This window comes from Gymnoscopelus braueri (genome assembly GCF_963280865.1).
Source record: "Gymnoscopelus braueri genome assembly, chromosome: 3".
NCBI classification, from domain to species: domain Eukaryota; kingdom Metazoa; phylum Chordata; class Actinopteri; order Myctophiformes; family Myctophidae; genus Gymnoscopelus; species Gymnoscopelus braueri.
Genome location: NC_137612.1, coordinates 10,513,661 through 10,526,334, shown reverse-complemented (window position 1 = coordinate 10,526,334; position 12,674 = coordinate 10,513,661). Strand labels below are relative to the sequence as shown.

Here is a 12,674-nt window from a genome sequence, read left to right as displayed (position 1 = left end):
GTGTGTGTGTGTGTGTGTGTGTGTGTGTGTGTGTGTGTGTGTGTGTGTGTGCACACGTGTGCGTGGTGCGTGTGTGTGTGTGTGTGTGTGTGTGTGTGTGTGTGTGTGTGTGTGTGTGAGAGAGAGAGTGAGGGAATGTTTCTCAGCAGTGCAGCAGCTGTTGTGTGTCTCCCGCTACAAGAACTGTGTGTTCTTCCACTTTGGCAGAGTGGTGGGAGAAGAAGTAACTCCCAATGGCAATACCACAATTTAGCAGTGGTGGAAAAAGTACTCAAATGTTTTACTTAAGTAAAAGTATCAATACTGCAATGTAGAAGTACTTCGTTACAAGTAAAAGTCCGGAATTCAAAATTTACTTGAGTAAAAGTAAAATAATTGGTTTCAAAATGTACTTAAAGTACCAAAAGTAAAAGTACTAAAATGTTTGAAAATAGCAGATCTACAAGCTCACAACGCGTCGCGTTGTGAGCTTGTAGATCGGCTATTTTCAAATAGCCTATGTAGCTACTGTATAGGGCTAAAGTGGTTAATGTATGTTTTATAATGTAATAATTTATATCTGCAAAGTAACTAGTAACTAAAGTTTTCAAATTATTGTAGTGGAGTAAAAGTACAATATTTGCCTCTGAGATGTAGTGGAGTAGAAGTAAAAGTATTGGAAATTGGAAATACTCAAGTAAAGTACAAATACCTCAAAACTGTACTTAAGTACAGTACTTGAGTAAATGTACTCAGCTACTTTCCACCACTGCAATTTAGCAATGCTTGGTTCATTTTTTAAGTTTTTTTTAAATTCGGCATAGAGAGAGAAGGGTTCTTAGACAGGGATATGCAGTACTTATTTTTTATCCATACGTACAGACGAACATGCATACAGGTACAGGACTTCACACCCAACATAACGAGAGTACGAGATAAATTAATGGTTTAAGTTAACGAGAACATCACAAGCAAAACAAGACATTCCCTTCTTACCCTTCTCCCCTCTCACTTATAACTTTGGCTCCCTCTCACTTCACCATATAGGCATATGAATATCCATACAGGCATATTAAACACACAATGCGACGCGTTGTGAGCTTGTAGATCTGCTATTTTCAAAAGATTTTTATACATTTCGAAAACTTATGAAATGGGGCATTCTTTCTGCACAATGACTACTTTAATTACTTTACTTACTTTAAGTATATTTTGATGCCAAAACCTTTTTACTTTTACTCAAGTGAATTTTGAATAACAGATTTTTTTACGTGTAACAGAGTATCTATACAATGTTCCATTGATACTTTTACAGTACTTAAGTAAAACATTTGAGTACTTTTCCCACCACTGATGAAATGTACTTCATTACTTTCTGCCAGTGCGTGTTGGCTGTACTCTTGTGTCCTCTGAGAGCGTTGTGGAGCCGGGTGTGGAGACCTACGAGCTCAACCTCTTACTCATCTCAAGGTCCAGAAGAGAAAGAGAAAAAAAAGAGGAAAAAAAACAACCAAAAGTTGAACATTCCCTTCTGGTCTCATTGATGAGGTAGACTAGAGCCATGGAAAGTTCTATGCTCTCTGGTTGCTATCGTGACCTTTTCTGGTGAGCTGTTTGTTGGAGAAAAGCCTGGAATCACACACTGTGTTCCTTCTACTGTAGGTTATTAGTACGGAGCCACCATCCATGTGGAACCATGTTCCTCGGTTGGCAGTAACGTACGTACTGTACGTACATTTACTTGAGTTGTGTACTTAAAGGACGACAGTTCAGAAACCCACCTACCAGTGACATCATCATTAGGCAGACAAAAAATCACACCCTGTGTGAAGTGGGCGGTGTCTTGCTAGCTAATCACAATACTGAATGGAGTCAACCAATCAAATGTACAAAAGATAAATACATTTATTGAAACACTCTTTATGATGGACGAAACCATAACTTGAAAAAAACCAATATTTGGTTTTTTTCAAGTTATGGTTTCTTATATAGGGCTATGCACATGTGTCATGTGACACTGGCCAATCACAGTCCTGAATAGACTGTGATTGGCCAATCACAGCGCAGGATAATTGTACAAATTTCCTGGGCCCAGATCACAGCGCAGGAAAATGTAAATTTTTCCAAATCTCACTTATAGGGGCGGTTTCACCGCCCAAAAACAAGATAAAAAATAAAAAATAAAGATTTGTATTATCCCGAGAACAATGGCTTCCATTATAGCATGGTAACTTTCCAGGAATAGAAAGCCTGCAGTTTCTATTAGCTTGGATTCCCCATCGATGATGTCACTGGTAGGCAGGTTTCTGAACTGTTCACAGCCCTCCTCTGAGACACAGAGTGAGTAGACAGAAACGGTACCATATTATAATGAGCATTAGTGAGGACCAATGATATGAAGATAGGTTGAAACCCTAATGCTCATGATAAAATGGTACCATTTTATTCTACTCTGTGTGTGTCAGGAGGGCTGTGGCACTTCAGAAACCCGCCTACCAGTGAACTATAAATAAAAAACATCACATGGATGCACCTGGGACGTATCATCAGTGTTGTAGCCTGGGGTCAACAGGTGTTACGGGTCTCACAACAACATACACCCTCGCCCAGGTGACCCAGCCGGGGTTGATCAAGCCCCGACTTACGTCCCAGTAGCTATACCCACGGTCAGTCCTCTTAGGGCAAGACAGGGCCACTCAATCCGCTTCTCCGGAACTACTCTGCCGGGACCGGGGAGGCTCTGGCACGTGGAGGGACTAGGCTCTGTGGATGGCCTCCTGGCCGGGCTCCTCCTTCGTCTCACCAGGTCCAGGACCTGAGCGTTGCACCAGACTCTCCCGCTCCAATCATTTCACTCCGGTGTGATGGTGTAAGGATAAGGATAATTCCTTTTAACAGGACGTTCATGAAAGTCCTTGCGGGCTTGTTTCCAATGAGGGCCTGTGAGCAATTAGGGGTTAAGAGTCTTGCTCAGGGACAAATTTCATATCATCGGCACATATGCTGGCGTGGCCTGGAATCGTACCTGGGGCAACCAGGGCCTCTGGCTCCCTAGGCGGGCTCACTAACCACTCAGCTATGGCCGTGGTGGTACTGCAGGCTCCACTTGCGGCTTGCCTGAAAGGCCCTCCTAAAAGGCCTCACCGTGGGTTTATTGGGCTTCTTTCCAGGAATAATCTTCTCTTCTGGGGGGGCACCTGCCCTGGCACAACACATTTTCAGATGGGGGGTCCCGCGGCCAAATATGTATATCAATTTGGGGGCACGAAAAGGTTTGAGAACTACTGATTAAGAAGGCATTTCTAATGGGTTAACTAACCCGTGTTACTGTGTGTTCCTCCAGACGTGGGCTCGGTGGAGGGCTTGGCGTACCACCGTGCGTGGGACATGCTGTTCTGGACCAGCTACACCACCTCCACCATCACCTGCCACACGGTGGACCAGAGCCGCTGGGGCGCCGCCGACCGCCAGACCGTGGTCAGCATGTCCGGAGACGACCACCCCCGGGCCTTCGTCCTGGACGAGTGTCAAAGGTCAGAGAGGGAGCAGGGGTTCAATTTACAATTTAAGGACTTTTTTAAGACCTAAAAAACGAATAATAAGACCATTACTACGTCAAAAATTAACCAACAAACTATACAAAAAAAAAATTAAGAACGTTTTGCCTGGCGGTCAGAGGCGCGTCAGAGGCGCGCTCTTAAGAAAGAGGCAACAATGGCTAAAAACTAAGCTATGACTAAAACTATTACTAAATATATTGTTAATTTTGTCAACAAATACAAACCAGACAAAAATGTTATGGAGGGACTAGTGGAGAACTACAAGATCTACAGTACAAGCTCAGTGCGACGCATTGTAGATCTGCTATTTTTTTAGAAAAATTGTGAAAATTTGTGCAAATCTTTGAATATATATTTTTGAAAGTGAACATTTGTAACTCAACTCTTTGCTTCTGGGGGGTCCCTAGAACAAAACATTTTGAGATGGGGGTCTGCGGCCAAAAAGTATATTTACAGAAAAACATTGGGGGGTAATTTATTTTGGCAAGCTAGAAGACTTGTCTAGGTCCAGTTGCAAATTGCAGACAGGTGCTATTTTTTGGCGGTTTTCAATGGCTGTTGGTGGTAGTGCATTCCACATGTTTGTGCCGAATCTGGGTGGAATGAGATAAAAAATGAACACTGCTTTTCTTCTTCTCTCAGCCTGATGTTCTGGACCAACTGGAACGAGCAGTCTCCCAGCATCATGAGGGCCACGCTGAGCGGCTCCAACGTGCTGGTGATCATCGGCAGTGACATCCGGACCCCCAACGGCCTGGCCATAGACCACCGCGCCGAGAAGCTCTACTTCTCCGACGCCACGCTGGATAAGATCGAGCGCTGCGAGTACGACGGCACTCACCGCTATGTGAGTGACACACTACTTACTGTACAGTACAGTGGTGTAAAGTAACTAAGTACATTTACTCTATGTGAGTGACATACTGCTGTACAGTACACTGCATGTTCAGTTAGACACTTCAGCTCAGGATTAACCATTTACCATTTATTGCAATGATATTGCATTCAGTTTGGCGGTGTGACTCTGCCCCTGTGATATTACAGATTACCTGTGATACTACAGATTACCTGTGATACTACAGATTACCTGTGATACTACAGATTACCTGTGATACTACAGATTACCTGTGATACTACAGATTACCTGTGATATTACAGATTACCTGTGATATTACAGATTACCTGTGATACTACAGATTACCTGTGATACTACAGATTACCTGTGATACTACAGATTACCTGTGATATTACAGATTACCTGTGATATTACAGATTACCTGACATGACACAGAATCTGAGATCACAAACCTCCCCAGAAGCAGAGCATAAAATACAGTGTTATGCATCAACATTCAAGAGCATAGATTAATGTACAGATCCACAGAACATACAATCCACAGAAACACACATTTAAATATTGAGCCCTTTAAAGACACATGTACCCTAACTCTTTGACTGCCAGAGTATTTTCATAAAGTACTCCCCCCAGTGCCAGCGATTTTTTGTTATTTTGTTATTTAATTTTCATATAGTAAGTCTAGCTGCGGTTTTGAACACATACGATGGTTCCACCAGTAGAGAGCAGCAAATCGACGCTTTCATCAGCTCGCTGACTCGCTGCCCCCCACCCCCCAACAGAGCCAAACAGTGAAATACATGAAACCGGATGTGACGTGTTCTCAGATTCTCCGATTGCAAAAATTTACGATGTGATACACGACGGCGATGACTGTTCGTCACCCAGACTATAGATTATAGAAGTGGACCTCTCCATTCGTATTTTATACCGTGTGAAAAACCGTGTGTTTCCCTATTCTGGCCGAAAATGACCGTGGGAAAAAAATTAAAACCGGAAACGGAATCTGCGTCATAAAACCGGATGCAAGTGTGGGTGAAGTAAGTGGAACTCGACTCTTAGAGTGAAACATTGCAGAATAGCGCGATCAGAGATTAAACAATGAACGCGCGTCCAAAACGTCGACGGCCAACTGGACAAAGTAGCAATTGACGCGTTATCGAGTCAACCGCAGTCAAAGAGTTAAAGGAGAGTTCCGGACTAGCCTTTTCTTTACCTTTATTTGATGTTATTATGTCCTAGGATGAGTGGTACCGTAGAACATTTTCATAACTCCATCCCGAGTCCAGCGCAGCTAAAAACCCGACCGGACGGTCCATGCGCTAGATTGTGTATTTTTATCCCTCTAATTTAATTTTTTTGGGGTGATCTGACTTTCGCAATCTTTCACAAAACAACACAAAATCTGACTTTCACAATGACAGAAAACTGTCCACAGTGTTTGTGTTAGATACGCCCCTCCGGAAGTCTCGCAAGACGAGATCTCACCCGTGATATCATCCAAGCCGCTTGTAAACACTACGGCGGCCCATTTGAGACAAAAACACTGTGGCGAGGTTTCTGTCATTATGAACGTCAGATAACACGACCTAGCGCATATGGAACGGCCGCTCTGGTTTTTAGCTGCGGTGGACTCTACTGTACTGTACCTAACATCATATAAAGGTAAGGAAAAGGCTCGTCAGGAATTCTCCTTTAAAGCCGTTCAAGATGCACAGATATTACATCATACCATCCACAGAATCATACATTTACTTAAATAGCAGAGGAGGAGGCAGGGGAGGGAGGGAGTTTGAAAACAGAACGCAGCAGGAACAGCTGTGATCAAGCTGAACATGAAGTGTGAACAGTGATCTGCTTATAGAGACCGCCGATATGTGAACCATTTAGATTGAGGGCGTATGTGTAAGCTTGTTAGCAAATGAGAATGAAGCAGCTGAGTGAGTTGAACGCTGAATGAATGCCTTCCATGCCTACCTGAACTATCGCGAGGCTGGATTTCTTCAACGCTGTTGTAGATCACACAACGCAACATTTTGCATTATTTTTTACAGTTGTTGCCTATATAATGACATACCCAAAATAATGGCGCCAGGCAGGCAGTGGTGTAATTAAAGTAATTAAGTACATTTATTCAAGTACTGTACTTTAGTACAATTTTGAGGTATTTTTACTTTACTGGAGTACTTCCAATTTTCAGTACTTTTACTTCTACTCCACTACATCTCAGAGGCAAATATTGTACTTTTACTCCACTGCAATTATTTGAAAACTTTAGTTACTAGTTATTAGATATAAATGATTACATTATAAAACATACATTAACCACTTTAGCCCTATTTTATACCTAGGCTATTTGAAAATTGCGACGCGTTGTGAGCTTGTAGATCTGCTATTTTCAAATATTTTAGTACTTTTACTTTTGGTACAGTACTTTAAGTACATGTTGATACCAATACGTTTACTTAAGAAACACATTTGAGTACTTTTTCCACCACTTGTACTAGTGAGTGTGTGTGTGTGTGTGTGTGTGTGTGTGTGTGTGTGTGTGTGTGTGTGTGTGTGTGTGTGTGTGTGTGTGTGTGTGTGTGTGTGTGTGTGTGTGTGTGTGTGTGTGTGTGTGTGTGTGTGTGTGTGTGTGTGCGTGCGTGCGTGCGTGCGTGCGTGCGTGCGTGCGTGCGTGCGTGCGTGCGTGCGTGCGTGCGTGCGTGCGTGCGTGCGTGCGTGCGTGCGTGCGTGTGTGTGTGTGTCTGGGTGTGCGCTGCCCCCTGCAGGTGGTGCTGAAGAACGAGCCGGTGCACCCGTTCGGCCTGGCCGTGTACGGGGACTACATCTTCTGGACGGACTGGGTGAGGCGGGCCGTCCTCAGGGCGGACAAGTACACGGGCGGAGACATGAAGGTGCTGCGGGCAGACATCCCCCAGCAGCCCATGGGCATCGTGGCCGTGGCCAACGACACCAACAGCTGTGAGTTCTCCTCCTCTCCATCCAGGAGTGTCCAAGTGTCTGACTGTCTGTCTGTCTGTCTGTCTGTCTGTCTGTCTGTCTGTCTGTCTGTCTGTCTGTCTGTCTGTCTGTCTGTCTGTCTGTCTGTCTGTCTGTCTGTCTGTCTGTCTGTCTGCATTAGCCCATTAAGACCTGAGGCAATTCTTTAAAAAAAATCTAAATCCTAACAGTTTTTTGAAAATAAAAATAAAACATTTTTTTTCAAGATTTTTCAGATATAGCAGATATACAAGCTCATAGTGCGGCACTCGGTGCCGCACTATGAGCTTGTATATCTGCTATTTTTGAATAGCCAAAAAAAAATCTAAAGTGACACATATGCGTTCCAGGTCTTAACACATTGACCGCCGGGCCCGTAGTTCTACGGGCCGTTAAATCCAACGGTTAAGCACCGATCCCGTAGCCTACGGGCTGTGGTGCTTTTTCCTTTTTTTCGATTTTTTTTTCAATTTTCTAGGGGGACCATTTTCAGTGTAACACCACCCGAAGTCAACCGGAAGTGCGATCCCGTTTTTTGTTTCCCGTCTGCCTCCATTCTAAGTCGTACACAAAAAGCCCTGTAAACCTATGTAGTTTTTCATCCTCGCATTTCCCATGTTAACATAAACGGTCAGAACTCAAACATGGCGGCTCCGTTTGACACGTGGTTTGGACTGGTACACGCAGGGAGATGTCGCCGATATAAACAGACCGTGTACGGCTCAATCTTAAGGATTTTAACAAGATCTATGGCGACGTGAAAAAAACAAAAAACAACAATAAAACGTTGGCACTGGTGAGTACATTATGAGATTAACCTCTGGCGGTCAATGTGTTAATGGGTTAACCCATTCACTCCGGGAACGCATCTGTGTCAAAAAAAAATATGAGCTTGTAGATCTGCTATTTTATATATATATATATATATATATATATATATATATATATATATATATATATATATATATATATATATATATAAAATCAGGGATGCATTGGTCTTGGGACGCGGAAACACGCCGTGCAACCCCTTTTTTGAGCAGGAGCACGCGCACGCACACGCATCGATTTTAAAACAACCCTTAATTCACACCTCAACAAAGTTTACAAAGGCTCCCGACTGCCGGGTGTCACACCAGCATGAATTAACATAGCAATGAGCCTAGAGATGCATATCAATTGTCCATTGTGTGACCTGTAGTGTAGGTGTTAAGCGACGTGCGCGCGACGTCTTTAAAATAGCGTCCCACCACTAACAAAATCACCAATACAACACAGTATATAGTATATTTTTTTTAAAGCGAACATTTTTAACACGGTTAGTGCCAAAAACGGTCCGGACCGTTTTTGAGAAGCTATGCATTATGTGCCATAAACGGTCCGGACCATTTTTGGCCCATTTTTTAAAAAAAATATTTTTCCCTCGTGGGGCGCTCTAACGAAACTTTGGGATCATCCAAGGAGTCTCTAAGAAGGAGAGGCCGGATGTGGATCCATGTCAAAAATGCTTCCGGTCGGCCGCTCCAATGTTAACTCCTTGACTAAAAGCTTAATATCTCCATTTCTTTTTAACGTGGTGGAAATGAGCCGTTTTCGATCGGCGATCACTCTGCAATGGAAGATCGCGTTAGAAATATTATTGTTCCAGGCGTTAGTCGGGACCTTCCGCCGTCTCGCACGCAGGCTTTGTTTACATGCACGTCCTCATCTGGACTTCTACAGCACGCAACATATCAGCGTAAATGGATGGAAGATATGCTGGCACTAGATGTACCCTATTTTAATAAACCTCTGTCACACAATGTGTTAACTCTTTGCTTCTGGGGGTCCCTGGAACAAAACATTTTGAGATGGGGGTCCGTGGCCAAATGCCTACATACCTAAAAAAAAAATCTAAATCCTAACGGTATGTTGCTATATCAGTGGTGCTCCAACTTTTCCATGTCAAGAACCCCTATTTGGCCGCGGACAAACTATTTTCATCATTACGTGAAACTTTGGCTGAGTCGGCCGACACGGGCAAACACGCTGAGGGACCTAATAATTCAGCTCTAAATGCAACGCATAGCCTCCATTGTGTCATGGTATTAATTTATGATACTGTACTGTGTATATTGATCACATGAACGCCACACACAATAGCCTATTAAGTCTTACCATCGGATGAGGAAACAGTGGATGAAATCTAGCTGTTCCGACGTAGGAGAATGATGTATAGGCTATTAATCCAAAAGACACATTTCCCCTCAGTAATCAATAAAGCTCTGGTCCGTAATCTATCCGATAGTAGCGTGCCAGGATGCCCTGCAGGATCATCCTTTTACCTCTGTAAAGGTGAGCAGTGTTCAGTAGAAAAGGCTTACAGTATATAATATCCTTTCGTTGTTGTTTTATTAGCCTATTATTTGGTGGTGGGATTAAACCTTGTAAACTTCTAACACGTGACATTAGAGTTGGCTATTTACTTTATTAACGTTTAACGTTTAATCGCGTGAGGGACTCGCTTTCCGCTGATCTGCAAGTTGTCATGCAATGCGATGCGTCATGCCGTTTCCAGGTTGCCTTTTATGGTCTTGATGGTCTTATGGTCGGGGCGTGGAGCAATGCAAATGATCTCCCACATGAACGCGCCTCTGACCGTGAGGAACAACTGTGATCCACACATTTGAGTGATTTACACGCCCCTTTGCAGTGGTGGAAAAAGTACTTAAGTGTTTTACTTAAGTAAAAGTATCAATACTGCAATATAGAAATGCTCCGTTACAAGTAAAAGACTACAAAATGTACTTGTAGATCGGCTATTTTCAAATGGCCGAAATGTATATAGGGCGGAAGTGGTTAATGTATGTTTTGTAATAATAATCAAAATCGTAAAAAAGTAAAAGTACAATATTTGCTTCTGAGATGAAGTAAAAGTAGAAGTAAAAGTACTGAAAATTGGAAATACTCCATTAAAGTAGATATATCTAAAAATTGTACTTAAGTACAGTACTTGAGTAAATATACTTAGTTACTTTACACCACTGCCCCTTTGTGAATTGCACATCGTTTTTTTTTCTCAGAGAAAATACGCCCTCCTTTAGTCACTTTATTTACACGTTATTTACGACCCACTTAGTGAATCAATGTGTCCCTGAGCATCACTTAACCCCTGCCCGCCCCCCCCCCCCTGGGGCGTTGTATTAATAGCACCCACTGCTCCATGTTGATTTCACGTATCTGTGCTAATGCACAGTGACAGAAAAGACCCCAGAGGGGTAAATGACTAAATTATTATTAATAGTATATGACACTGCGGGTTCACACTTGTAAAGTGTAAGCAGCAGTGAAATCTTAGCATTCTTAAAGTTTTCATTTTAAAAAATCCTCTTAAAGAGGTGGTGCCATGGTTTTGCACTTTTTCTGTTTTTCATGTGTCTATGAGGTTGATAGAACTTCATTAAGCCCCCTGGTGGTGTTTTTATGGTGCCCCCTGGTGGTGTTTTTATGGTGTTTTATGTCTTCTCTGACTATTTTGAGTTTCTACCTGGAGGCTGAAACCTTGAGGGTCAAACGTGCCAATAGAAAAACAGCACTTTAATGACATAGTAAAATAGTACCCTCCCCCTCATTATCATAACACAACAGGTGTGGGCATGAGGAGGAGGAGGGACTAGGACAGGTGGGTGGTGCTAAGGTGGTGGAGGAGGTGCTAAGGTGAGAACCAGGTATACTTAATGAACTGGAGGCGTGTCCACATAAAAACATTATTTTAACGCTTTCTGTACACTTTTTTGAAAAAAATCTTCCTCCTAGTATAACCATAATACCTGATGATTATGTTTTGAGGGGGGGGATCACTGAAAATCACGGCACCTCGTCTTTAAATTCAAAAGTAGCAAAAGCAGCAGATCTACAAGCTCAAGTAGATCTGCTGCTTTCGATACTTTTGTGTGACGCTGTAGTATGATGAAGTAGGAGCGTTAATTTACGAAAAAAAACTATCAAATATGGAGATAAGAGGTTCATGCCCAACAACAACAATATTTATATCTTGAATGATATGGATATGATGAATGATCCTTCATCAGCCTGTCATCACCCTGATTCTTTTTAATCACATGACAAGCAACGAAACCTAAAGCTGAAGGAACAGAAAGCTAAAAATAATGAAAGCTTCAATGAAGTATTGATTAGAAACTGTAAACAACACATTGTCTCATTAGATCCGCTGTCCTTTCAATAAACCGCAATTAATTCCAACAAGGAAATCCAACATCCAGGATGCAATCTCACACACACAGTCGAACACACACATGCAAGCACATACGTGCGCAAGCGCACACACACTTTTCTGCCTCAACAGTAGAGTTAATGAGGTGGCTGAAAGTAATCTGAGAATGTGACATGGCTGAAAGGAGCTGCGTACACACACGCACACGCACACGCACACGCACACACACACACACACACACACACACACACACACACACACTCTAACACGTGTAGGCACTTCCCCCCCACCCCTCCATCCCTTCATCTAATTTTATCATTCTTCAATTCAATTTGTCACCATCACTGGTTCTCAAAGTGTGGTCCGGGGACCCACAGGTCCTTGAGGAACAGTTTAACCCATTCATTCCGGGGGGAAAGCATCGTGTCACTTTAGATTTGAGATTTGATATAGTGTTTAGTGTGTGTGTCACCATGTTTTCAAAAATAGCAGATCTACAAGCTCATAGTGCTATGAGCCTGTAGCCATCTGTTATTAAAAAAAAAAAAAAATGTGCAAATCTTTGAATATATATATATATATATATATATATATATATATATATATATATATATATATATATATATATATCCTTGACGTGAAGATTTGTTTGAGACACGCTAGTCTCCATCACTTCACATCAAATCCCTACGTTTCTTTTTTTTTTTGCTTCAGCGCGTTGAACCCAATCCAACCCTCTTTCACTCTCAACATCATCCATAGGCGCACACACACACACACACACACACACACACACACACACACACACACACACACACACACACACACACACACACACACACACACACACGTGCACCCGCACATGTACACAAACCATGGGCCCGTGGTAATTGCAAAAATCCCATTTAGTTTGTGTCACTTTAGATTAGACGGCGGAGGAGCCATTCAGTCACACAGGTGTCTGTTTGAATCCTTATCCAGGAAAATGGAATCCAGGGCGATTTGAATCATTTATTTTTTAACGGTTTAGTTCTTAAGTTTGTTTTCAGAGGCCTGAAGATAGCTCTCCACCGTACAGACG

General features: G+C 42.6%; 1 protein-coding gene across 1 annotated transcript in view; it reads left to right on the top strand.

Annotated features, from left to right (window-relative positions):
- The window catches only part of LOC308081788 (low-density lipoprotein receptor-related protein 1-like), a 285,687-nt gene that overhangs the window by 221,242 nt on the left and 51,771 nt on the right, over window positions 1-12,674 (top strand). Inside the window, exons 42-44 of the mRNA XM_080423412.1 lie at window positions 3,323-3,512; window positions 4,182-4,386; window positions 7,170-7,362. Coding sequence (XP_080279538.1) covers window positions 3,323-3,512; window positions 4,182-4,386; window positions 7,170-7,362 — 588 coding nt within the window. The remainder of the gene's footprint in view (window positions 1-3,322; window positions 3,513-4,181; window positions 4,387-7,169; window positions 7,363-12,674) is intronic.